The sequence below is a fragment of the Labeo rohita genome, chromosome 11 (genome assembly GCF_022985175.1).
Source record: "Labeo rohita strain BAU-BD-2019 chromosome 11, IGBB_LRoh.1.0, whole genome shotgun sequence".
In the NCBI taxonomy this organism is placed as follows: Eukaryota; Metazoa; Chordata; class Actinopteri; order Cypriniformes; family Cyprinidae; genus Labeo; species Labeo rohita.
The window spans coordinates 15,842,689-15,864,601 of NC_066879.1; the positions used below are offsets into that span (position 1 = coordinate 15,842,689).

At 38.7% G+C, this 21,913-nt stretch overlaps 1 protein-coding gene across 10 annotated transcripts in view; it reads right to left on the bottom strand.

Moving 5' to 3' along the window:
- Nucleotides 1-2,190: 2,190 nt before the first annotated feature.
- The window catches only part of camta1b (calmodulin binding transcription activator 1b), a 381,970-nt gene continuing 362,247 nt past the window's right edge, over nucleotides 2,191-21,913 (bottom strand). For 6 of the 10 annotated variants that reach the window (XM_051122195.1, XM_051122192.1, XM_051122185.1 and 3 more), the window contains 14 exons: nucleotides 21,652-21,786; nucleotides 13,639-13,808; nucleotides 13,334-13,548; nucleotides 13,154-13,232; nucleotides 12,696-13,023; nucleotides 12,088-12,512; nucleotides 11,774-11,928; nucleotides 11,436-11,682; nucleotides 10,779-10,850; nucleotides 10,655-10,675; nucleotides 9,754-9,953; nucleotides 8,642-8,716; nucleotides 8,290-8,320; nucleotides 2,191-6,861 (listed from right to left, as the gene is read on the bottom strand). In XM_051122195.1, coding sequence (XP_050978152.1) covers nucleotides 6,829-6,861; nucleotides 8,290-8,320; nucleotides 8,642-8,716; nucleotides 9,754-9,953; nucleotides 10,655-10,675; nucleotides 10,779-10,850; nucleotides 11,436-11,682; nucleotides 11,774-11,928; nucleotides 12,088-12,512; nucleotides 12,696-13,023; nucleotides 13,154-13,232; nucleotides 13,334-13,548; nucleotides 13,639-13,808; nucleotides 21,652-21,786 — 2,186 coding nt within the window. In that variant the 3' untranslated portion in view covers nucleotides 2,191-6,828. The remainder of the gene's footprint in view (nucleotides 6,862-8,289; nucleotides 8,321-8,641; nucleotides 8,717-9,753; nucleotides 9,954-10,654; nucleotides 10,676-10,778; nucleotides 10,851-11,435; nucleotides 11,683-11,773; nucleotides 11,929-12,087; nucleotides 12,513-12,695; nucleotides 13,024-13,153; nucleotides 13,233-13,333; nucleotides 13,549-13,638; nucleotides 13,809-21,651; nucleotides 21,787-21,913) is intronic. The other 4 variants (XM_051122187.1, XM_051122188.1, XM_051122186.1 and 1 more) reach the window with 4 other exon arrangements.

Consider the following 21,913-nt stretch of genomic DNA (forward strand, 5'->3'; position numbering starts at 1 on the left):
GTTTCTAACTTTCTATATTTATAATAGATATTTTTCTCTGTTTTAAATGAATATTAAAATAAATATTTATGTACTCGATTACTAATATTTAATATTATAATTCAAGTTTTATAATTTAAATGCTTATATTTTTAAAAATGAATTAAAATGTATATGATTATATAAATATACAACAGAAATTAATTATCAATATAAAATAAATGATAACAATTAATGATAAAAATGAATATGAATTAACAACTAGATGAGTAAAGTTTGAGAACAAACTTTAAGTTGGCTTGAGAAAGACTAGCCTGAAAGTTTGAAGCAGTTGTAATAGTATGGAAGCAGCTAGCATGATTTAACACATTGCTTACATGATTTAACATGTTGTTAACATGTTTTAGCATGATTAGCTTATTGTTTGTATTTTTATAGACTAATTACAATGTTGTAAGCATGATTAGCATGTTGTTATCATAATTTGCAAGTTACTAGAATGTTGTTAGCATGATTAGCCTGATTAGCATTATGATAGCATGTTTCGCACATGATTAGCATGTTACTAGCATGTTTCTAACATGGCTAACATGTTACTAGCTTGTTGTTAACATGTTTCTAGCATGATTAGCATGTTGCTAGCATGTTTCTGGCATGATTAGCAAGTTATTAGCATGATGTTAGCATGATTAGCATGTTGCTAACATGTTTCTAACATGATTAGCAAGTTACTTACATGTTTTTAGCATGTTTCTAGTATGATTAATATGTAACTAGCACGTTAACTAGATTACTAATATTTAATATTATAATTTAAGTTTTATAATTTAAATGCTTATATGATTATATAAATATATAAATATAGAAATTAATTATAAATATAATATAAAAGATAACAATTAATGATACATATAAATACGAATTAATAATTAGTGAATGTTAACTATAAATTACGTGAATGTTTCCTTATGTAGTTTTCCTCTCCATATAATAGACTTATATGGTGCCCCTGAGTTTGAACTTCCAGAATGCAGTTTAAATGCAGCTTCAAAGGACAATAAACGATCCCAGTCAAGGAATAAGTGTCTTATCTAGCGAAAAATTACAATTTTTATATATTTTTTTTACCTTAAATGCTCTTCTTGTCTAGGTCTGCATGTTTTTTTTTTTTCGTTCAAGACAATTAGGGTATGTCGAAAAACTCCCAACTAATTTTCTCCTCCAACTTCAAAATCGTTCTAAATCGCTGCAGAAGTGCAGACCCAGTGTTTTCAAAGTGAACACGCAAAGAAGGTCAAACACACTTTACAAAAAAGGTAAAACACCGATGTAGGACAATTTTGAAGTTGGAGAAGAAAATGAGATGGGAGTTTTTCGACATACCCTAATTGTATTAAAACGAAAAACAGAGTTCACGCAGACCTAGACAAGATAAGCCTTGAAAAGTGAAAAGGTTAAAAAGTGTGTAAATTGTAATATATATATATATTTTTTAGAAAATAACCAATCGTTTTGCTAGATAAGACCCTTATTCCTCAGGATCCATTAGAGTCCATTGAAGCTGCATTTAAATTGCATGTTGGAAACTCAGGGGCACCATATAAGTCCATTATATGGAGAGGAATCCTCAAATGTGACCCTGGACCACAAAACCAGTCTTAAGTCGCTGGGGTATATTTGTAGCAATAGCCAAAAATACATTGTATAGGTCAAAATTATAGATTTTCTTTTATGCCAAAAATCATTAGGAAATTAAGTAAAGATCATGTTCCATGAAGATATTTTGTAAATTTCCTACTGTAAATATATCAAAACTTAATTTTTGATTAGTAATATGCATTGCAAAGAACTTAATTTGGACAGCTTTAAAGGCGATTCTCTCAATATTTTGATTTTTTTGCACCCTCAGATTCCATATACTGAAATAGTTGTATCTCGGCCAAATATTGTCCTATCCTAACAAACCATACATCGATGGAAAGCGTATTTATTAAGCTTTCAGATGATGTATAAAGCTCAATTTCGAAAAATTGACACTTATGACTGGTTTTGTGGTCCTTGGTCATAAATGTTTTCATCAAAAAACAATTTCTTTAGGACTGACAAGACAAGAGGGTGAGTAGGCCTACATTTTCTGTAAATTATATAAAAAAAGTGAACTACTTCTTTATTAAAAAAAAAAAAGTTGCAGAAAAGACAAGGCACGCACCATTTCTCTTTTAAGATTTTATTTTACAGCAGAGAAATTATATAAAGCATTCAGAAAACATTTTCCATATTTTAAGGGCAATTCAAAATGTTTTGCATGGCTTCAGCAGCTGAATATTTATTTCTTTATTTTTTTAAAACATATCCAACAATTCAGTGATGCTCTCACATGCACAGTTACAAAACAAAAACGAAAAAAAAGAATAAAAAAATAAACAAATCTAAGTAAATAAATAAAACTCACAAGAAGGACAGAAAGAGGGAGACGGCCGAGAAAACAGCACATGAGGCAAAACTCATCAGAGGAGGAAAAGGAGAAGGAGGATACGAGGAGCACAAAGCAGGTATGAAGGAGAAAGAGAGAGAGAGAGAGAGATAGAGGGGAAAACAGAGGTCTAATACTAGCTTCACATGCAGAGTGTTGAAAGCCCACTGCCCTGTAAGAAATATGGGCTCATATTTTATCTTTTTTTTTTTCTATTCTTCATTTTAAAATGATGAAAACGTGCATTAGGGCTGGGAAATATGAAATCAATGTCCACAGACCACTGAACACCTCTCTCTGTGTACCTGTAATTGCATAAGAGGAAGTGAACTAAGCATGTCCCAATGTTATTTATTTATTCTTTTTTAACTTTTTCTATTTTTATGATTTTTTCTTTTATGTTTGACTTATCCATATTCTTTCAACCTAAAGAGCTTGTCTAAAACAAAGTGTTTATTGCTCTGTACTTGTAAGTGAAAAGCTTATAATCGAGTGGTTTTTCGGTTCCGTTTAAGCCTAACCTGCATTTCCGGAGTTCCAAAGAGAGGAATTTAGGACATCGTACAAACTTCCAACTGCACCAGTAGTGTTTTCCCTCGCTCGGCTAAAACCCTCACATGTGCTCGTGTGGTCATCCGTGTTCATATGTCGAGATAAAGCACATACAGTAACGTACCAGGGCTCGGGGAGGGAATTCAACTCGGATGGTGAGCTGTACAAAGTGCATATTTCTCTTATCTGACACAAAAATACGCAAAGCATGATCCGGATGCACGTATACTGAGCTGTTTCATACGAGGACGGGATCTCCCACCTTATTCTGAAGGTATTTGGCGCTGAGGTATACTTATGCATTCCCAATCCCATGGGGATATGGCAATACTAAATGAGCGATGATACCTGCACGAACGATGATACCTGCTCAGTTTTGGAAAAATGGTCTAAAAACTCTATAAACATACACGGTCTATCCTGTTACCCGAGTGACAGTCTGTCTCTGAAAGCAGTGAACGGTGTAGTGATGTACAGTACACATGGAAGTACATATTCCCAGTGGTTTCTCCTGTTGATTCTGAGCTGAACCTGGAGACTTAACTTAACCTAATCTAGTCTCCATGCGAAAACACCCTCTCCCTGTTTTAGCACCCTGAGTAAAACTACAAAAGGGAGGCAGATTTTTTATTTTTTATTTTTCCCCTTCCCTAAGATGAATGACCCAAACTGAGATACATATACCTGGTGATCCATAAACAGCTTTTCCTGGTGATTTCTGAGGACTTTCGCTTATGATTTCCTGAAGTTTCAAGTCGGAAGAATATTATTCGGATGAAAAGGGACGTAAAGGGCGGCCGCCTTCGCTTGGAGTTGTGCTCTGACTTGAATCTAACAACCGGATGAAATTATTATATAATGCGCCAACTTCACCGAGCGTGTCCTACTTTCCTGGCCCAGTTTAGATCCGACATGGAAAAAAGAGAAAGAAAAGTACACAAAATGAAAGAAATAATGAAAGCATGCATAGTATGTTATTGGGTCACTCGAAAGCTTTAACAAAAGGGCGACGAAAAACCCAAAATGACAGGTGCCTTCACTCTGCGTCTGCGTTGGAGGAGTGAAAAGGGCGTGAGAGGAGGAAACAGACCTGGGAAAACCAGCCTTTAGCGTTGCATACCATAAAAAAAGATCAACTGGTTCTTCTTTAGGATCGACACACTCCTGATATCGGTTGAATGTTTTAGGCACTTTCTATAATAATACTGATATTGAGTCTCTGAGATCATGAGGAAACGTTAACTTCTAAAACGATGGATCTACATGTGGGGAGTAGAAAGAAAACTACACAGGTAATATATTTCAGCAGATAAGCACCACATTCTTTCTTCGTCCTTCCTTTTTAACAGGCAATATGTGCTGGTGTAAGTTAAAATGATGCCTCTCGTCAGCTGAAGTCGCTTTGGAAATTCAGGGGGTCTCAAATTTCTTTCAGAGAAATTTGTCAACGCAGAAAAGAAGAATAAAAAATCAATATGATTCGATGTGACTCAACCATGGGGTTTTGAATGTCGGTAGCAGCCCCCCAAGAAATGACGAAATAATGAAAAACAAAACAGGAATATGAACACATGGCAGTCGAAACGTATGTGTTTTTAGGCTACATTCACAATATTTGTCCATGCCCTCTCAGTGTTTGATTCCTGTTCGAAAAATGACATTTTTTTTTCTAGTATGTAAGCACGTGTATGGGCATCGCCTGCTTGAAAGAACCATTCACAACCCTCACGTCAACATCATTTTTAATTACATGGCCTACTTTTAACCTCCTGACTCCGTCAGGTATCATTGTTGAATGTGAGTACACTTTCTAGTCATGTTATACAAGACAAAACGTGGAGACATTTCATCCTCAAACCTCAGCTGTAACTGTTGGGTGTGTGAGTGAAGTTTGGTCATTCAATACTAGTTCTCAATGGAATAGCTTATTTAAGTCCTGTAGCATTCACATGACTGGTCACCATCGGTTAAAAAAATCAAAACAAAACACTATTTTATTCCCACTAACCCTGGAAAAGAAAGATCCAGTTGTGTCTGACGGATTCGTTTGGCTCTTCCGCTAAATCTACGGTTTTATCGTGATTCTTGTCATGCTTTAGAGAATGTTCTGTGCAAGAACATTTCCAAGTCTTATAGTGAAGTTGTTCAAATCGTATTACAGACCATTGCCACTACATTTTATCTTTACATTATGTTCAATGTCTTAAAGTTTCATGCACATGGCTCCTTCTTCGCAACCAGTATTTACAGTATTTACAAACAATACAACCGTACATCTTGGGCGTTCAAAGAAAACTATACAATATATTTTTTTTGTTCGTCTCTTAATGCGTTATAATCCAATTTATGAATAAAATACTATATATTCTTAAATACAATCCTCTTCGGAAAAAGTTTCTGGCTATCAATGTTCCTTCACCCATCTTCATATGTACAGGGACCACTCAATAGTCAAAAATATGGATTTTTCTTTTTTTTTTTTTGTTTTTGAAGCTTCTGTATAGGGACCCTTCAAAAAGTCAAGAAGTCAAGGCAATGTTCAGTGAAACTCCACGGGAAAGCTTGTGGCGGCTTTCCGGAGCTCTTCGAAATCAGTAACAATGAAGAAACGTATCACAACACGCACACGCACACACAAAAATGGAAGATAACCTTTGCAAATATACGTTTGGCGCTGTGGCACGATTGATAGTACAGTTCACATTAAAAAAAGGTCCGTTTTTAAAACAAGGAGATCATTTAAAACCTTCACACAAAACCTTAAAAAAAAGGCAAAAAAATCAAATAAATCAATGAAGCTAATAAATAAATAACTGAACTATATAAAAATAATGGTCTTTATAACAATATACTCGGAAACAAACAAGCTTATACGGTTCAGTTTGATGGTGCCACAATATCACCAGTATGAATGAATGAAAATAAAACACAAAACATTTACGTAGCATGCAGGAGCGTTTCGCTCAAACACATGCACTGTATCCAGATTCAATTCAACAAACACGGGACACACAAAGTCAGGCCAGCAAAAATGACATTAAGAAAAGGACCCATAAGAAAGTCAAAAACAGTGCACACGAAACAGTAACCCAGAGGGCTTCACTTCAATCCCCCAAGTTGTCGTCAGAAGTCCCCAAACCCCCATAAAGACAAAGGTAAGACACTGATATTCAAACCCAGCATTTTTGCCCTGACCCCATCTACATTCATATGAAGGCTTCCCTTTGAATGAACGGACAGCATTTGTCAAAAACAAAGATTTGTGGAGATGAGAGACTGATTTCAAATACTCTGCATGCATATGGTCACTGAAATGAGGCCTTTTGGTTTACATTTTCTAGGTTTTGTTCTTTTTTTTGTTCCCAAACTGATTGTTGTATTTTTTTTCCTTTCAAAATATAAAAATGTAATCTGAAGCGGCTTCCAGCATGACGTTCGATCTGTTCATGTCGCGTGATATTTTACAAGCGTCGTCGGAATAAAAAGCCTTTGCTCCTTGGTCTTCCTTCGTTTTTTTTCCTTTTTTGTAATCTAAAGAAAAAAATCTATGAAGAGTGCAAAAATGCCATGAAGATAATGTCATATTTCCCCAATAGTCTTGAGTTCCCCCCGGAGCGAGAAAATACACAATGCAGGAGCAGAATCAGTCACAAACGCTGCTAGAGTTCAACCGTCGCATTTCCGATGATCTTCCGTCGTTTCCGCTTCCTGAATAATTTTTGCTTTTTTCGGAAATCGTTTGTCTCTTGTAAAAACGCAATGAAGAGGAAGAGAAAGAGTCCACTCGGAGATGTTACATTGCGACGGGGCTCTTTGCGGCGCTCTCATGTTCCTTGGCCTTTCTCAATTCTTTCGCCCTGAAAATAGACCAAAAAACAAAGTATTGCACGGTTAGCCTGAGGGTTCACAAGCATTCTGGGCCCTCAGAGGAATCACAGACCATTAACCAATACACCTGCTAGTTTCATTACTGGAATCTGTCTCCTCACTGGAATCAGCAAGAACAACAAAAATACCCCACTATTAATGACAAAGACCTTTAAAGTCTCAAGAAACATGTAGGACACAAATACAGCAACTCAAAAGCCAAGCCACACTTAAAAAATATCAATGTCATTGCATTAGACTGCAAAACATCAAAGCGTCAAATTTAAAATAAACATTTGGACACTTTGTGGTTGTCAAATGTTACACGTCCACAGTCCAGCTGCTCAAAAGTCAAAGCAAATATGGCTCGGAAAAGTTCCTGCTCGAGCACAGATGATACTTGGTTTGATATTTTGCATTTAATCCAATGACATTCACACATTTTAAAGTGTGATTTAAATGTCTGAATACTTTTTTGGCCGCTGTATAGCACAAATGTCTTTCGGTAAAAATGTGGCATTTTATAAATCTGACATCTAAGAGTCTAGAATCAGGTTACAAAGCAAACACATTTGAATATATTAACTAAAAAAAAAATCCTCCAGATCCAAGTAAACCATCCAATGCTATAACCTTGAAAGACTGACAATATATAACCCTACAGTTCATGCACAAAACATCACAGAAATTACATCAAATTCTTACTTAAATGTTTAGATTTGTCATCACGTTATACTTCTACATCTAAGAACTTAGCACCCAACATTCTGTACCCCCAAACACGTTGTTAGATCACAGTTTGACCCCCGTCCCGCCCTCAGCCCCCAAATCAAGCTTATAAAAGCTGAAAGAGATGTTTAAAACAGGCAGCCAGGCATTCAAGACAGTTCCTCTTCCATAGAGAAAGGGATGTTATTTCAAGCATGCCCTGATAGAAGCAAGGCCTCCATATCTTTAGCCATCATGCAATTGCCAAATGCACTACCCAGCAGTCCTTAGTGTTGTCATAAGCATCCTCATAACAAGAGAGATGGAGGAGACTTAAGGGAGATAGAGGGATCGAGAGAGAGATTGAGAGAAAAAGAGACAGACAGAGAGAGAGAGACAGTGCTTTGTTAGTTTTGCAATTAATGCATCATCTGTATTTGATGGTTAGTAATCTATAGTCCTCTCTCTCTCATATAAGGCTCAGTCAACTCGGGCTCCAGTCGGCCGTCATGCATGCAGGCATAAAGCAATAGAGAAAATAAGATAAAAGAAAAGAGGGAAAGAAAGGACAGATAGAGTCATAGGGAACAGCAGAGTCTGAAATCAAGGTACATAGACGTGGAGAACAAGATGAAAGAAAAGGGAGAGACAGGGAGATAAAAGAAGAGAAAATCGAGGGGTACGAACTGATTTACTGAGGCTGCACTCACCCGTTTGAATAGTCTATGGTCCATCAAGGGGCTTTGCATAAACAGCAAAACAACACCAGACAGCTATTAGTACACACTGAGGTTGGGTTGGGTTGGGGAAATGGGACCAAACACAATAGGGCTTTCTAACAGAGCCATGAAAACACCAAGGTTTGTCTGTTGCTCTCCTATGACTCCTGACAATCGTGTTGGTGTACAATTATAAAGTGAGAGATTATAATATGTGCCTCTAACCTTCAGGATATTAAAGATTCAGGTGCAAGTATACCACAGAGTGAGTGTGTGTGCATGCTAGAAGAACAGGGCCGTAGGAACACAATGCGCTTGGTGGAATTTCTCGTCTGTGACCTACCTGTGACGGCACCGCAGCAGAAACCGCATGATTTTTCTGGCAGCCTGGTCTTGTCTCTTGGTCAGTAAACTGCTTCTAAAACAAAATGATCAGCATGAGTGACTGCATGCTTTGGCAAGTAAAACCAGACATTTAGCATGTGCAAAAATTGCTGCTTTGATGTGTGGAAGATTAAAAATTGCTATGTGCTATGCAGTTGCGAAGTGTCGAGGGTCAAAGGGTCATATCTATGATATGGCTAGTGTCTGTCCTTCAATGCACACTTATGATCACCTAGACAAAGAATTATTAATGCCCTGAGCACAAATGTTGCATGCTAATACCTAATACTTGAGCTTATGGGTTTATTCAAATCCCTAACTTGCGTTAAGTATATGCAAAGCACCGGCAATTAAGGATCAAACTGCAACAGGTTGTTGCATGCAAAAATAACGATGCTTCTATGTGTGCTTGGACTCAAACTGTTAGTGAAGTAAATAATTTCCTGGCGCCGTTTCAACAACAGATTGTCTCTTAAAGTAAACAGGAGGGTTTCGAATGCTGCCATTCTTTAGAAAGTCGACTTGGCAGTGTGTCACATTTGAAGTGTTGGCACATACTTAGTAATTCATCCAAACTGACTGTGCACTTTAGAGGAACAGTCTCCTGTAGTAACTTAGGGTGAAAGGACACTCAATTAACGCATGCAGCACTCCTTGTTAGTCTTAAACACACAAGGATGGATAGTAAAAGTATGTGTGCACACACAAATGGATTTCAGAAAAAAAATTCTGCAATTCAGAAATAAACTCCATTGACGGAGTGACGGCCAGGTAGAAGGTCTTTGAAAGACTTAAGTTTAGGTCTCTTGGAATTTATTGTTTTCTTTTTATAGCTTTGATTTAAATTATACTTGGATTAAAGTGCCTAATTCTATACATGAGGGTGGCATTTTAATTCTTAATTCTTTATTTTCATTCATTAAGCAATTCCTAGCTTGGCCACTGGAGGCGCCAAAGTGCTCACACTAACAACAGTGTCTGGATGGCACGAGCATTTTACACAAACTTTTATCAAACCTGATGTAATAGATCTTTAACCACTAATTTAGACCCGAATGCCTGTTCTTGTACCTGAGTTTGTGCTGCACCAGTGCAGCTGCAGTGGCTCGGCTGCGTGGGTTCGGCCGGCCGAGCTCTTTGTAGCTGCGGTAATATTGCTGGATCAGCACGGCTGCCCTGCGACTCTGCTGGAACTTCTTCTGTTCGTGGTAGCTGCGGAATTTACTCTGGATAAGGATGGCGGCCAGCGTCATCTTCTTATAAAGTGCATACTGCCAAGATGACAAAAAAAGAAAGTTGTGTCAAATGGAAGAGAGAGAGAGATCTGTAGCAAACTACTCTATTAGCCAACAGAAAATAAATATCAACATTTTTTTTTGGCAAAGAACACCATCAACATTGTAATGGATGTATTTTGGATGACTGACAGTTGCTATGCAGTTGCAAGTTTTTTGGCACAATGGAAAGTTGAAACTAGGTCACCGCTACCCTGTTGAAAAAAATCAGAATATGCTGGTTAGATATGTTTTGAAGCATGGCTGCTGGTTCGAGCTTGGTTAAACTGGTACTCAGCTGGTCATGAGCTGGTTTAAGCTGGTACCTTAGCTGGTCCTAAGCAGACCAGCTTAAACCAGCTCATGACCAGCTAAGGAACAGCTCAAACCAGCAGCCATGCTTCAAAACATACCTAACCAGCATATGCTGTTTTTTCAACAGGGTAAGTTTATGCATACTGCCTCTATTCATAAAACGTGGATTGAATCCCTCTTCCAGTGTAAAACTGTGGATATTTTTGTAAGTAGCTAAATAGCTAATCTTTTCTTATTAAACTGCACAATTTGAGCTTTGTGATAGTAAAACTTTGGTTCATATCCATAACCCTAAGTATAAGCAATAGTGATAAAAATGCACCACTAACAGACTTTCAGTTCAAAGCAGTAGTAGTAGTTGTAGATGAAGTGGGAAGTGTTACCTTCAAGGCTATCCATGTCAGCTTGGGGAAGAAAGAGGAAGGACTTGAAGGCATTCTTGTAAAGCCTTTAATAATTGACCACTCAAAAGTGTACACACAGAGAATTCCGAGCATCTCTGCCTACCTGTTTGTACCTCTTATAACAGCGCTGAATGACAGCAGCTGCCAGTTCCTGCTGCTCCCGAAGTGGACGACCCTGCAGGATGGGGGAAGAGGGGGATAAGGTAGGGTGGAGAGGACAGGAAAGAGATTAGAGTTCACAAGGAGGCCTGCAAGGCCACAGAGATGATGGCATCTGATTCCTTTTGTGCCTGGCCAAGGTGTCCTCTTAGACTGGCAAAGTTGCGTCGATATGCCCTGGGAGAAGGTTATTCCTCAGAGCACTGCGCGCCAGTGGAACACTGGGAGAAATCTGCTCTGAACAACCAATGTGGTGTGGACTCAGGGATATCCGCGCATCCCGTTAAGACAGACAGATAGATAGAGGGAACAATGCAATCATTCCTTATAGCAAGGCCATGCTAAGCTCAAGCAAATTTCCCCATGCTTGTCAACAACAGTGACCCTATCTCTGCCTTTTGAGCGCACACCACAACAATCATACCACCTTTCACGACACAGGACTGCAAAGATCCAGATTCATATACCTTAAGTTTGGTAACACCATACAACACAACACAATACATCAAGACCTTTGAAACCGAACCATCACGAACACTGGCAACACACCACCGATAACCTGCATGGGTGACCCTGTCACCTGGGTGAAGCCCTGCCCTACCTTGTATTTGCGGAAGGTGTTCTGGACCTGGCGGGCTGCCTCGTAAAGTTCTCTCTGTTCAGGATCAGACAGGGCCAACTGGGTCAGGTCGCGCTCCTCCTTGTTGTGGGAGGCATTGAGGAGTGCGGTCCATTCAGCGGGGGTCTGGAGGCCGAGCTTCCCAAGAGGACCGTCGAGTTCCGGCTGTCCTCCACCGTGGACTGGGCCCAGGCCAGGAGAGGAAGTTAGGGGCTTGTTAAACAGGAACCTGGGAACAATTGGGAAAACAATCACATACAGGAACCCAAAGAGATTGGAACTAGGATTCTTGAGAACAGATCAACTTTACGATGAATCACCTTTCCGCATCTCCAAGGTAACTGGCCAACCAGCTCATGGTGTTGCTGACTCCAACACCATCTAGTGTAGTGTCTGATGCAACAAAGTTTTCCCTCTTGATGCGATCAGATGTTGCCTCAATGACTTCCTCTGCTAAAGTCATCATGTTCATGTTCTGAAACAAACAGTTGGGTACTTTCAGAATTGCACCAGTAACTACATGTTTATGAGCGCCAAAAATCACCAGACAGAACATCTGACAGACTTTACTTTTATCTTACAGTACTACATTTTCGGCAGCCTACTCATGTCAAAGTACCTTTCTACGCCTCACCTGCAAGTCTCCTGTGTTCTCCAGATCCTCTTGGGTTGTCCGCAGATCAGAGATTGTTCCCGCACTAGCAATCTCTCTTAATCTCAGTCTGTTCGCGAGCCTTTCCTTGCCAAGTCCTGCAGTTGGCACTCTGCGTCCTGCAGCCTGTCTGGAGCCCCAGCATCCACCTCCACAATTTGAGCCCAGCTTAGTCTGAGACTGCTCACCATCTCCCTGCTCTTTCTCCCCAGTACCTTCCCTCGGTTTGGAAGGGCACGTTTTAGGCTTGTGGGCCTGTTCTTCTAGTCCGACAGGAGCAGAGCAGGGTTTGCTGGGCCGAGTTTGAAGGGTCTCGGGGTTGGGTTTGTGTTTCTTGCTCAACGGGGCGTCCCCGTGACTAACGCTGCTGTAGAAGCTGGATGGTTCTGACCTGGGTCTCCTCAAGTCTGCAGAAGTACGAAGCAAGTGTCTTGGAACAATATTTGACCAAATTGTACACAACCTGATCCATCTCCTTACAAAGTACTAATCTGATCATGCAAGGTCTTTCTATGTTTTACTAGGTTATTCTTAACTCTGTGGAACTCAATACTGGCACTTCAAACAGAATGAAAGATTGCAGTTCTCACCTGAGCTGGAGCTGGAAGCAGAACTAGTCAAGTTGCTTTCTTTCAGCCCAACTGAAGATGTCTCTGTACCCCAAACATTCATCCATCCCTCTGCGGCTGAGGCCTCAGTAGATGGTGAAAAAGTCATGCTGGGAGTTGAAGTCAGTGCTCCTGACTGCTGCTCCTCCCTTTGAAGGCTTTCCAGACACTCGGCCAGCTTGGTGTGGCCACGGGAACGGGCAATGGCCAGCGGTAAGCGCCCCAAAGAATCTGGGATGGCCAAAGCTCGCCGATCCCATTTATACAGAACCACTGCTGCTTCCATATGACCCAAAGCGCAAGCCCACATCTGAAGAGAATAAAATTGAGTTGCATTTAATTTGTATGCCACACTCTTCCCATTTCTAACTCATCCAAATGACATTGTGAAACTACAAAGTATTTTGATTGAGGTATCCAGTCCAAGTGCCAATACTCACCAGTGGTGTGCAAGAGAAATGATCCACATTTAGAGGATCAACCTCAAGTTCCAGGTCAATACTGTCTGCATGCTTAGTGCTGTAAAAAACAAACAGCACAGAGAACAATACAGAACAGGTGAATGATGTATATGCACTATAAACAGGCATTTAGTGCAGGTATGCGATCGGTATACTCACCGCCACTTGATAAGTGTTTGGATAAGGGTGGTGTAGCCCTGGGCGGCTGCCAGATGAAGAAGAGTCATGCCCCGGAACGTCTTGGAGTGGATCAGGTGCTTGGACTTGGCCCAGCAGGCGCGGTTCATCATCTTTTCGCAAACTACCACCACACGGCTTTCAAAGGAGTTGCCAGCCGGACCTTGACCCTGGCTCTGACCCTGACCTGGTGAGAACTTCAACAAAGAATTAAGAAGCAAGTCAATTAATATATCAATTGATATATCCATTTGTTTGAAGCAAGACAGTGTAGCTCAGAATGATACCTGTGCCTGTTCGGAATTGCTTCTTCCTCCTTCTCCTCCTCCTGTTCCGGTTCCTCCGCTCTCAGATGGTCCTCCACTGCTCTGTTGCTGCTGCTGCTGACCGGCCATCTCTGCCATCCTTCGCTCCATCTGCTCTAGGCGTTCCAGGATGGACATTCTGAACTGGTTATCTGCATAAAAATAAGAAGAATTTAGATTGTTATGCATACATATTAAACGGCTTTCAAATCAACATGAAATCAAACTCTGTTTACTTAAAACATGTTCCCGATGTTATCGTACATGATTCATCAGTGCATGTTATTCCAAAGGAAAAAAATTAGCATTTTATCCGAACCAATTTCTTTGTTAGCTGACATCACCAAGACCATTTATAGGGGCATTCACAATGGCAGCGAGTAGGCATTTTAACTCCAGTTTTATAAGATGGAGTCACTGGTATGGATACAAAAAATTTAACTTGCATCCAATATTTTTCTTGATGAATATCTTAACTCAGAATATATGTCACGTTACAGAAGTAAAATTATAAATTTCACTTCAATACTCTATTTGGGTCAATTATATGATGCTTAGGTATTGTCCAGATCTGTTACATTTTTCAAAACAGATCTCTTTTTGAAAAAAAAAAAAAAAAAAAAAAAAATATATATATATATATATATATATATACACACACACACACTTTAAAAAAATATATAAATAATTATTAAATATAATAAAAAAATATTAATAAAATTAAAAATAATAATTATTAAATATAAAAATGTTATTAAACATTGATTATTAATAATAGTTATTATTATTTAATATATATTATAATATAAATATTTTTGAGATTTACACAAATATATTTGATTTTGGGAAAAAAAGTGTTTTTTATTTTTTAAATGCACAAAATCAATTTAAATTAGAGATTACATTTCTAAGACATTTCTACTCTTCGACATCGCAGACATTCATCATTATTTTTCATTGACCCATTTAGATCTGTTCATATCAAATAGTATCTTGCATATCCTTTGTCCACTCAAAAAAAAAAAAAAAAGAATAAAGTAAAAAATGAAAAAAAAAAAGGTTTCCAGCGACTTGCGAGTTGTTTTGTTACATTAACAGCTAACATCAAGACTAATTCCCTGCATATAACCACACCAGTTCTGTTTCACACGCGGTGAATGAAAGTGACTCTAATTCTAATGAATGGAGCTAGACGTAGGCATTGGATCCTGTGTTTTTCCACCACAAATATCCACCCTTGCGGACAAAAAGAGCCGCTCCGAACGGAGCTCCAGTGCAGCTTTGTTCAAACACTACTGCAGTGTTGGTGCAGTGCAGATGATGTCATTTCCACCTGCTGCTGGCTGGCTGTCTTTCTCTCTCTCTCTCGCTCCCTCCACTCAGAATGCGGCACACGTACTCTCATGTAGGCTGGGGGGGAGGGGAAAGGGGAGGAGGGACCAAATTGCTCTACAACGGGGCTGTGACATAATCAACGCTCTACTACACCTCCAGCAGCCTGGAGACGACCAATCAGACGCCAGCAGTCCAGCCAGACAACAGAACGCTTGAGAGCTTTGTGTCAAACCTGAAACTGTTGAGGGGCAGCGTTTCAAAACAGACAGACCTAACTCGTGTTTATTAACGGAGAATATGTTTAGAGGAAACGGATGAGGCAAGGTTATTTGCATCCGCTGTATTCAGGTGAATACGTAAGGTGAATTCAAGGTAATTGGACCACTTTTTCACAGTTATTTCAATGTCAAAAACTGGCCCAATTTATTGAATTCCTACAGAGAAATCAGCTCTTAAGATATGTCAACAAAAACACATGCAAAAATCAAGCATCTCACAGCCTTGTCAGTTCCAATAGTTAATTTGAACTTTTAAAAAGAGTAGAATTCTTTACAAATCTGCACATACATATGAGGCCTTCTTTTATAAGTATAAAAAAATGACATTTTCTTTTAACATGCATAAATCACACTTTTCCCAAGCACACAACAACAACCTTCAATAACAGACCAATGACGACGCACATGCATAAACTAGCCCAAAGGTGTCCAAAAAACCCCAACAGCACTAACCAGACTGTGCCAATGTGTGTTACCGTCTTTCAGGAGATGTTACATCAGCCTTGGTGCTGCTCCTTTTGGCCTGGGTAGCTCTCCTGGTCAAGCGGACCTCATGTGGTTGAGCACAAGCCTTGAATGAGAGGACTAAACTCTCTATTCGCTGGATGTTTGAGTATCTCATGGTAATATCCTAATGCAGAGAGCCCAAGCCGGTTTCTCTATTTCATCACAGTTGCATCATGCTCTTGAGAGTGGGGGCTTCTGCACCACTTTACAGCTACAAGCGCAACAGGGGCTCAAAATCACTCACTTGTTGAAGATCTGTTGCGGTTTATTGTGCCTGAGATTGGTAATAAAGAGACTACGGGCTTTACAGTCGTCAGAAATTAAACAAGCATTTGACAATGCATCCATATGGCAAGGAATGATTATTGCACATTAAACTGCACTTGCTGACAGTGTTGTTTTGCATATTAGGTAAAGGTGTAAAATTGCTAGCCATATTGCGAGCTGAGAGTGTAAAGCAATCCAAAACATTTTTAAAGTACTGTCTGTGGATCAGCTATCAATTAAACCAATTAAACAGTAAATAAATGCATCTTAAATATGTATGTCAGAAATAATCTAAACACAAAGTCTAATGCAATAATGTGCAGGGAAAATAGGATGCATTTACAATGGTTTTAATTACTTATTGAATACTAGACGATTGCTATATAATTTTTCCCCTGAGCATATCCAATATTTGCTACATCTGGGCTCAGAAGGCATATTGACTTTTTCATTTTTATTTTTAGGGTTTAAAAGAGCTCATGCTCTGCTGGGCATTTCTACAGGATTTGCTTTAAATCTATAACAGACTAATATCCTGTTTAAGCCCATCACTATAAATGCATCGAACAGAAATGGAAAAAACTAAATCACACAAATGTCCCTTTCGACAGGATTTAGCTGATAACGTGCAATGATTTTGTCTTAAGGGGATTTAGCTCAACATGGACTCAAAGCTGGGATAACAGCTCCTAAAGCTGTGGACATTGGTAGATCTGCTAGATCATGACCCTGGAACAGGTGCTTGTTTTGGAGACAATTGGAAAGAGGCGAGGCTGCCATGATAATAATGCCATTATTGCTCTGTCAGTCATAATCCCAACACTGATTATTTGTATTAACTCTCCTTGTCTAACCGGAAACATCTCTTCTGCTTAAAAACAGTTCAAGAAACCACATCATATTAGCAACTCAAATTCTCAGCCTCAGACCAGAACTTTGACTCAAACAGACAAACAAAAGCTTCCAGCTCAGACTTGGTCTGCTGGAAACAAAAGCACGCTTTCCATTATTTATTTTTGACTTTTTCGAGATTTTATGCATATATGTTTGCAACAATAGGCTTCAAAGTGTTTTACTTAAAAAACTGTAAATACTGTGGTCAGTATATCCAAACAAAGGCTGTTTTGCACAGTTTAAAAGATATTACTGACAATAAAACTGACTGAAAAAGGAGAGAAAAAAAGCATCTTTGAATGACCCTTTAAAAAAACAAACAGTGCAAAATGAAAACACAGAATCTCCACAGAGAGTTGTGTACTCTAATTACACATGAAACTACAAGCGAGTGCAACATGGTCCGGTCTTTGCTCAGATTATCTAATTTAGTTCATTCTGCATGGAGAGCAGACAAACAAACAAAAAACAGTTTAATCTCAACTGAGAGCAAAAACAGCACGGACGAGACACATCTGTGTGGGCGCTCCATTAGCGGACTCAAGCCCTGACCGCAATTCCTAGAATTCCAGAGGAAATCTCATCAAAGCAGAACAAGCAACTTTGAACTTCAGATTTAGGGTTGATTATAGTGACCTAGTTACAAGTTTCCTTGTAAGGGCATGTAGGCAGGCCAGCGTAATGAGAATACAGAAGTTACTCAGTTTGGGTTGAAATCCTCTTGACTTTTGTAATGCGATTTCAGTTTTAATTTAACACAGATTAGAAACTAGAACAAGTGTTGTACTTAAAAATAATAAAAAACAAGGAAAAGACTAAATGAAAAGAGTAATGGCAAAAGCCTTAAGTTGTCAACAGGTTGGTAAAACAATTCAAATAGGTCTGCTAGCAAAACAACACGGCATCTCACTATCACAATGTATAATTCTGAAAAAAGGGTCAACTTCATGACACAGTATATTCGTCCTCTCCCTCTGGAGCGCTTAACACAAGAAGGGCAACAGTCTGATCCTCTCAGCATCACTGTCGCTGTCCACTGCCTGTGGTGCTGAAGACAGACGCACTACACCTGACTGACTCATTGTAACCACATGCTTTACATAGGAGATCTGGAGGTCTCTGAGAACACCGGTTGGTAAAAGTTTGCAAGCCTTCGCGTACAACCTGACCTGATAATTCCACAACCGTTCATTCTAAGAAACTTCCATGCTGCACCTCAGAGTCTACATACTAGTCACAATAATTTCCACACCAGCATAAAAAATGCTCTCGCTGCTGTTAGGAAACATCACAAACAAGGGAAAGAACAGAGCACAGAACAGACACCTGGAGCACAACTACAACCAATATTCATCTTTAAATAGCCTGTGCATGTGGATCAAGTTCATATCAGAACGAAAACAAAAAATCACGCATACTAACCCGAATCAGCCAGCGTGTTGTCTGTCACTCACACATGCTCTCCATCCAGCGTCAAACTAACCGCAGGAGCCGCTTGGCAGCGGAGCCAACAACAATAGAACAAAGTGTAAGTGCGGAGTGTGTAGGGAGAGAGATAAAGACCCCTCGTCCCCCTCCTCTACACCTCCTCCTGTTCCCTCCCCATCCCTGCTGCCGATGCTTTATCTTCTCCGCTCAATCATGGAGACGCGGGGTTTCATCCGCCGCAGGTACGCGCTTTACGCACCGCTTTACGCGCAGTCGTGCGCCACCGGCTGGCTCTCCAAACACTCGCAGGCATCACAGTCCTCCTTTTCCAACGGAAAACGGTCGATTAGGTAAAAACAAATCTACGTTTTGCCGTATCTTTTATTTTGCGAATGCGCTGCGCGGACTAGCCGCACGTCTCGGAACGCGGAATCGGTTTTTGCGTATTTTGTTTATGTGTGTTTTTCAAACGTTCTTCTGTTTTATAGCGATTTACGACAGCACATGGAGTCTCAGCGTTTCGCTTTTGATGTTTTCAACTCGCTTTTGACTAAAACCGAGCGTTTTGGCGCGAATCTGAAGTCGTGTGGTGGTTGGACGTGGATGTGTTTTTCTTTTGGGAGTGGCAGCGAAACACAATGGAGCCGCTGTGATCACTCATATAACCGCTTGGAACAATATGATGGTCGCTCACACGGGTATTTTGCGACAAATCTGTGTCAACAGGAGGCAGGTTTACTGCTCCTGCCCCTCTCAGCCTCTGTCCTGTGGTTCAGTACCTGCAATGCTGCAGATAAACTGTTTTTCTCCTCTCTGCATTATGACAAATCAGGCCAGGCGGTGTGTCGTTCAGCGCCACGCACATAACGCGCTGGATGCACGCAGACAGCATGCTGGGACAACTGAATCTCGATTAGACGAATGAGATCTCATAACCTCACATCACTCTTTTTCAGCTTTTTTCCATTCTCACTGTTCAGTTAACATCTGTAACTGTAATATGCATAACAACCAGAGTCTAAAGTGTTGATGCAGGGCTGAATCTCACATAAAGAAATGTGAAAAAATACGTCTATTTTTAGAACCTATAATATCTGTTTAGACTATTTAGATAAATAAGCACATTCCTTAAAATGTAAATTATGATAAACATAAAACTTTATGCAAAATTTTAAATGTAAATTGTAAAACTATTGTGTCCAGACTGGGCTGATTTTAATTACTCATTACAGTAATGATAATTTGATGAGAACTGTCTTTGAGAATAATGGTAATTACAATCACTCTATGAAAATGGTAATAACGTTTTTTCACATTAAAGTTGAGGACATGGGGGATGTGCTTAATTGTCATTGTTATGGAAAATATATACATTTCCTGTTGGGACATTTATTTATTTATTGCAGTTTAAAAGCACACAAAATATAAAGCAAAGTGATTTACTATTAAATATATATATATATATATTTAATTATTACTACCCTAGTAAAAAGTAATATATTTAAAAAAAAATACTAACATTAAGTATAGTCTAAATCTATTACATATTTACTAACATATCACTTGAGACGTCCTGATATAAAAAATATAATTAAACTTTATTTGGAGTACTACATGTGCACAATGCTCATTTTTTTAATATTAAGCCTAAAATGTGTTTTAATGTCACTATTGATGAGGATTTTATGATCTTTGAATACTATCGGTCTTTAAATGCAAGATATTTAAAGTGTATCTAAGGTATACTTGCAATAGTTCCACTTTAGCACAATCAAATATATTTAAGTATATCTTTAGTTGTACTTCAGCACTTCTTCCGCACAATTAAATTGCATTAAGCATAAAATTAGTTGTTCCAATTTAGCAGACTTTAAGCATACCAAAAGTATACCCATACTAAAAGTACAAATGCAAGGTACTTTTATTAAGTACATAAATATGTAAATTTATTTGCAGTAGGGCTGTCAAACGGTTAATCGCGATTAATCGCATACAAAATAAAAGTTTGCCTTTATTTTGTATGCGATTAATCACGATTAATCATTTGACAGCCCTAATTTGTAGTATACTTAGAAGAAAATAAATATACTTCAAATACATTTTAGTATATATTTTTTTCCACTAGGGTAAATATGACCTGGATACTTCTTTGTGAGATTCGCCCTCAGAAAATCAACAACAAACCATGATTTTACTACAGAGCAAGTCCACATAGTCCTTATAACCTGACTAGTATATATTTCATAAAAAGATGAAACACAAAAACACACACCATGAGTGCGAAAACAGACAAGACTTTCATCAGCCGTTCTTTTATACAAACATAACCTGGTTACACAGGGTACAAGGATTCTCCACTGTACAGCATTCATCTTTGAAACACCAACTTACCAACTTACTTATTCAGGCCAAAAAAAGTCTCTGCAAGTTGTTTTTATTTTACTTTCAGACTCGACAAACAATACCTGGCCACCTTGTTTAAAATGCATGCAATTATAACATCCAACAGTTTAACAGCAACCAAGTCTTCGATTATTCACCTGCCAGTCATTTAATTCTTAAGAAACAAAGCTTGAAGAAATGTCTGCCATCAGCCATTCAGAGCAGTTTCAGACAAACAACATTTGGCAATACACAAATAAAAAATGTAGTATTCAAAATGTATGAAAAGCACAAATTCAGATTAAACTTCCAAAGTTTCTTTACAGTGCAAAATGACGACAAAAAAAAAAAAAAAAAAAAAAAAAACACAACTGTGCAAACACATACCGTGTGGCTATTCTAGCACACAGCTATAGCAGTTGAGATGCACTTTTTTAAAATGAAACCCTGGGGCCAGTTGTTCAAAAGAAATTGGATAAGATTTTGTCCATCGGATTGGATCAAATCTTGAAAATGAGTTGTTCAAAAGAAAAAAGGTATTCTGAATTTGGATCAGATCACAAAATCCAATCTTGGTTTTAATCTGGATTAAATTCTCAGTTTGTGTTGTTCAAAACGTTTCAGTAAGATTTTCCATCACCATATCCCTTTAGGGGCTCTGTAGAGCACTAGTCATCCAAATTTGAAAATCTAAAAAAAAGTGTGTATCTGGATCAGGGTGATCCAATTCAATTTTGCTTTTAAAAATAAAATATTTAGCATTCAAAATGCATGAAAAGCACAAATTCAAATTAAACCTCCAAAGTTTCTTTACAGTGCAAAATGATGACAAACAAAAAAAAAAAAAACATAACTGTGCAAACACATTCTGTATGATGTAACACAAGATAAATGTCAAACGTACCGTCCAGTGAGAGCCAGTCGTGTTGAGAAGAGGGCAGGGCAGGCAGGGCACGGGCTTTATATTCAAACACCACTGAGTTGGAGATGATTTGACTGCTGGCTGCCACTTGCAGGGTCACCAGGCCTGTGTCATGAGCTTTGGAAAAAAAAAAGAAGAGAAATTATATGCAAAGAAACAGCTTACAGTTTGAAGTCCACATGTATGCAAAACCTTTTGATGGCTCAGAGTATTTTTGTTTTTATTTATTTATTTAGTTACATAA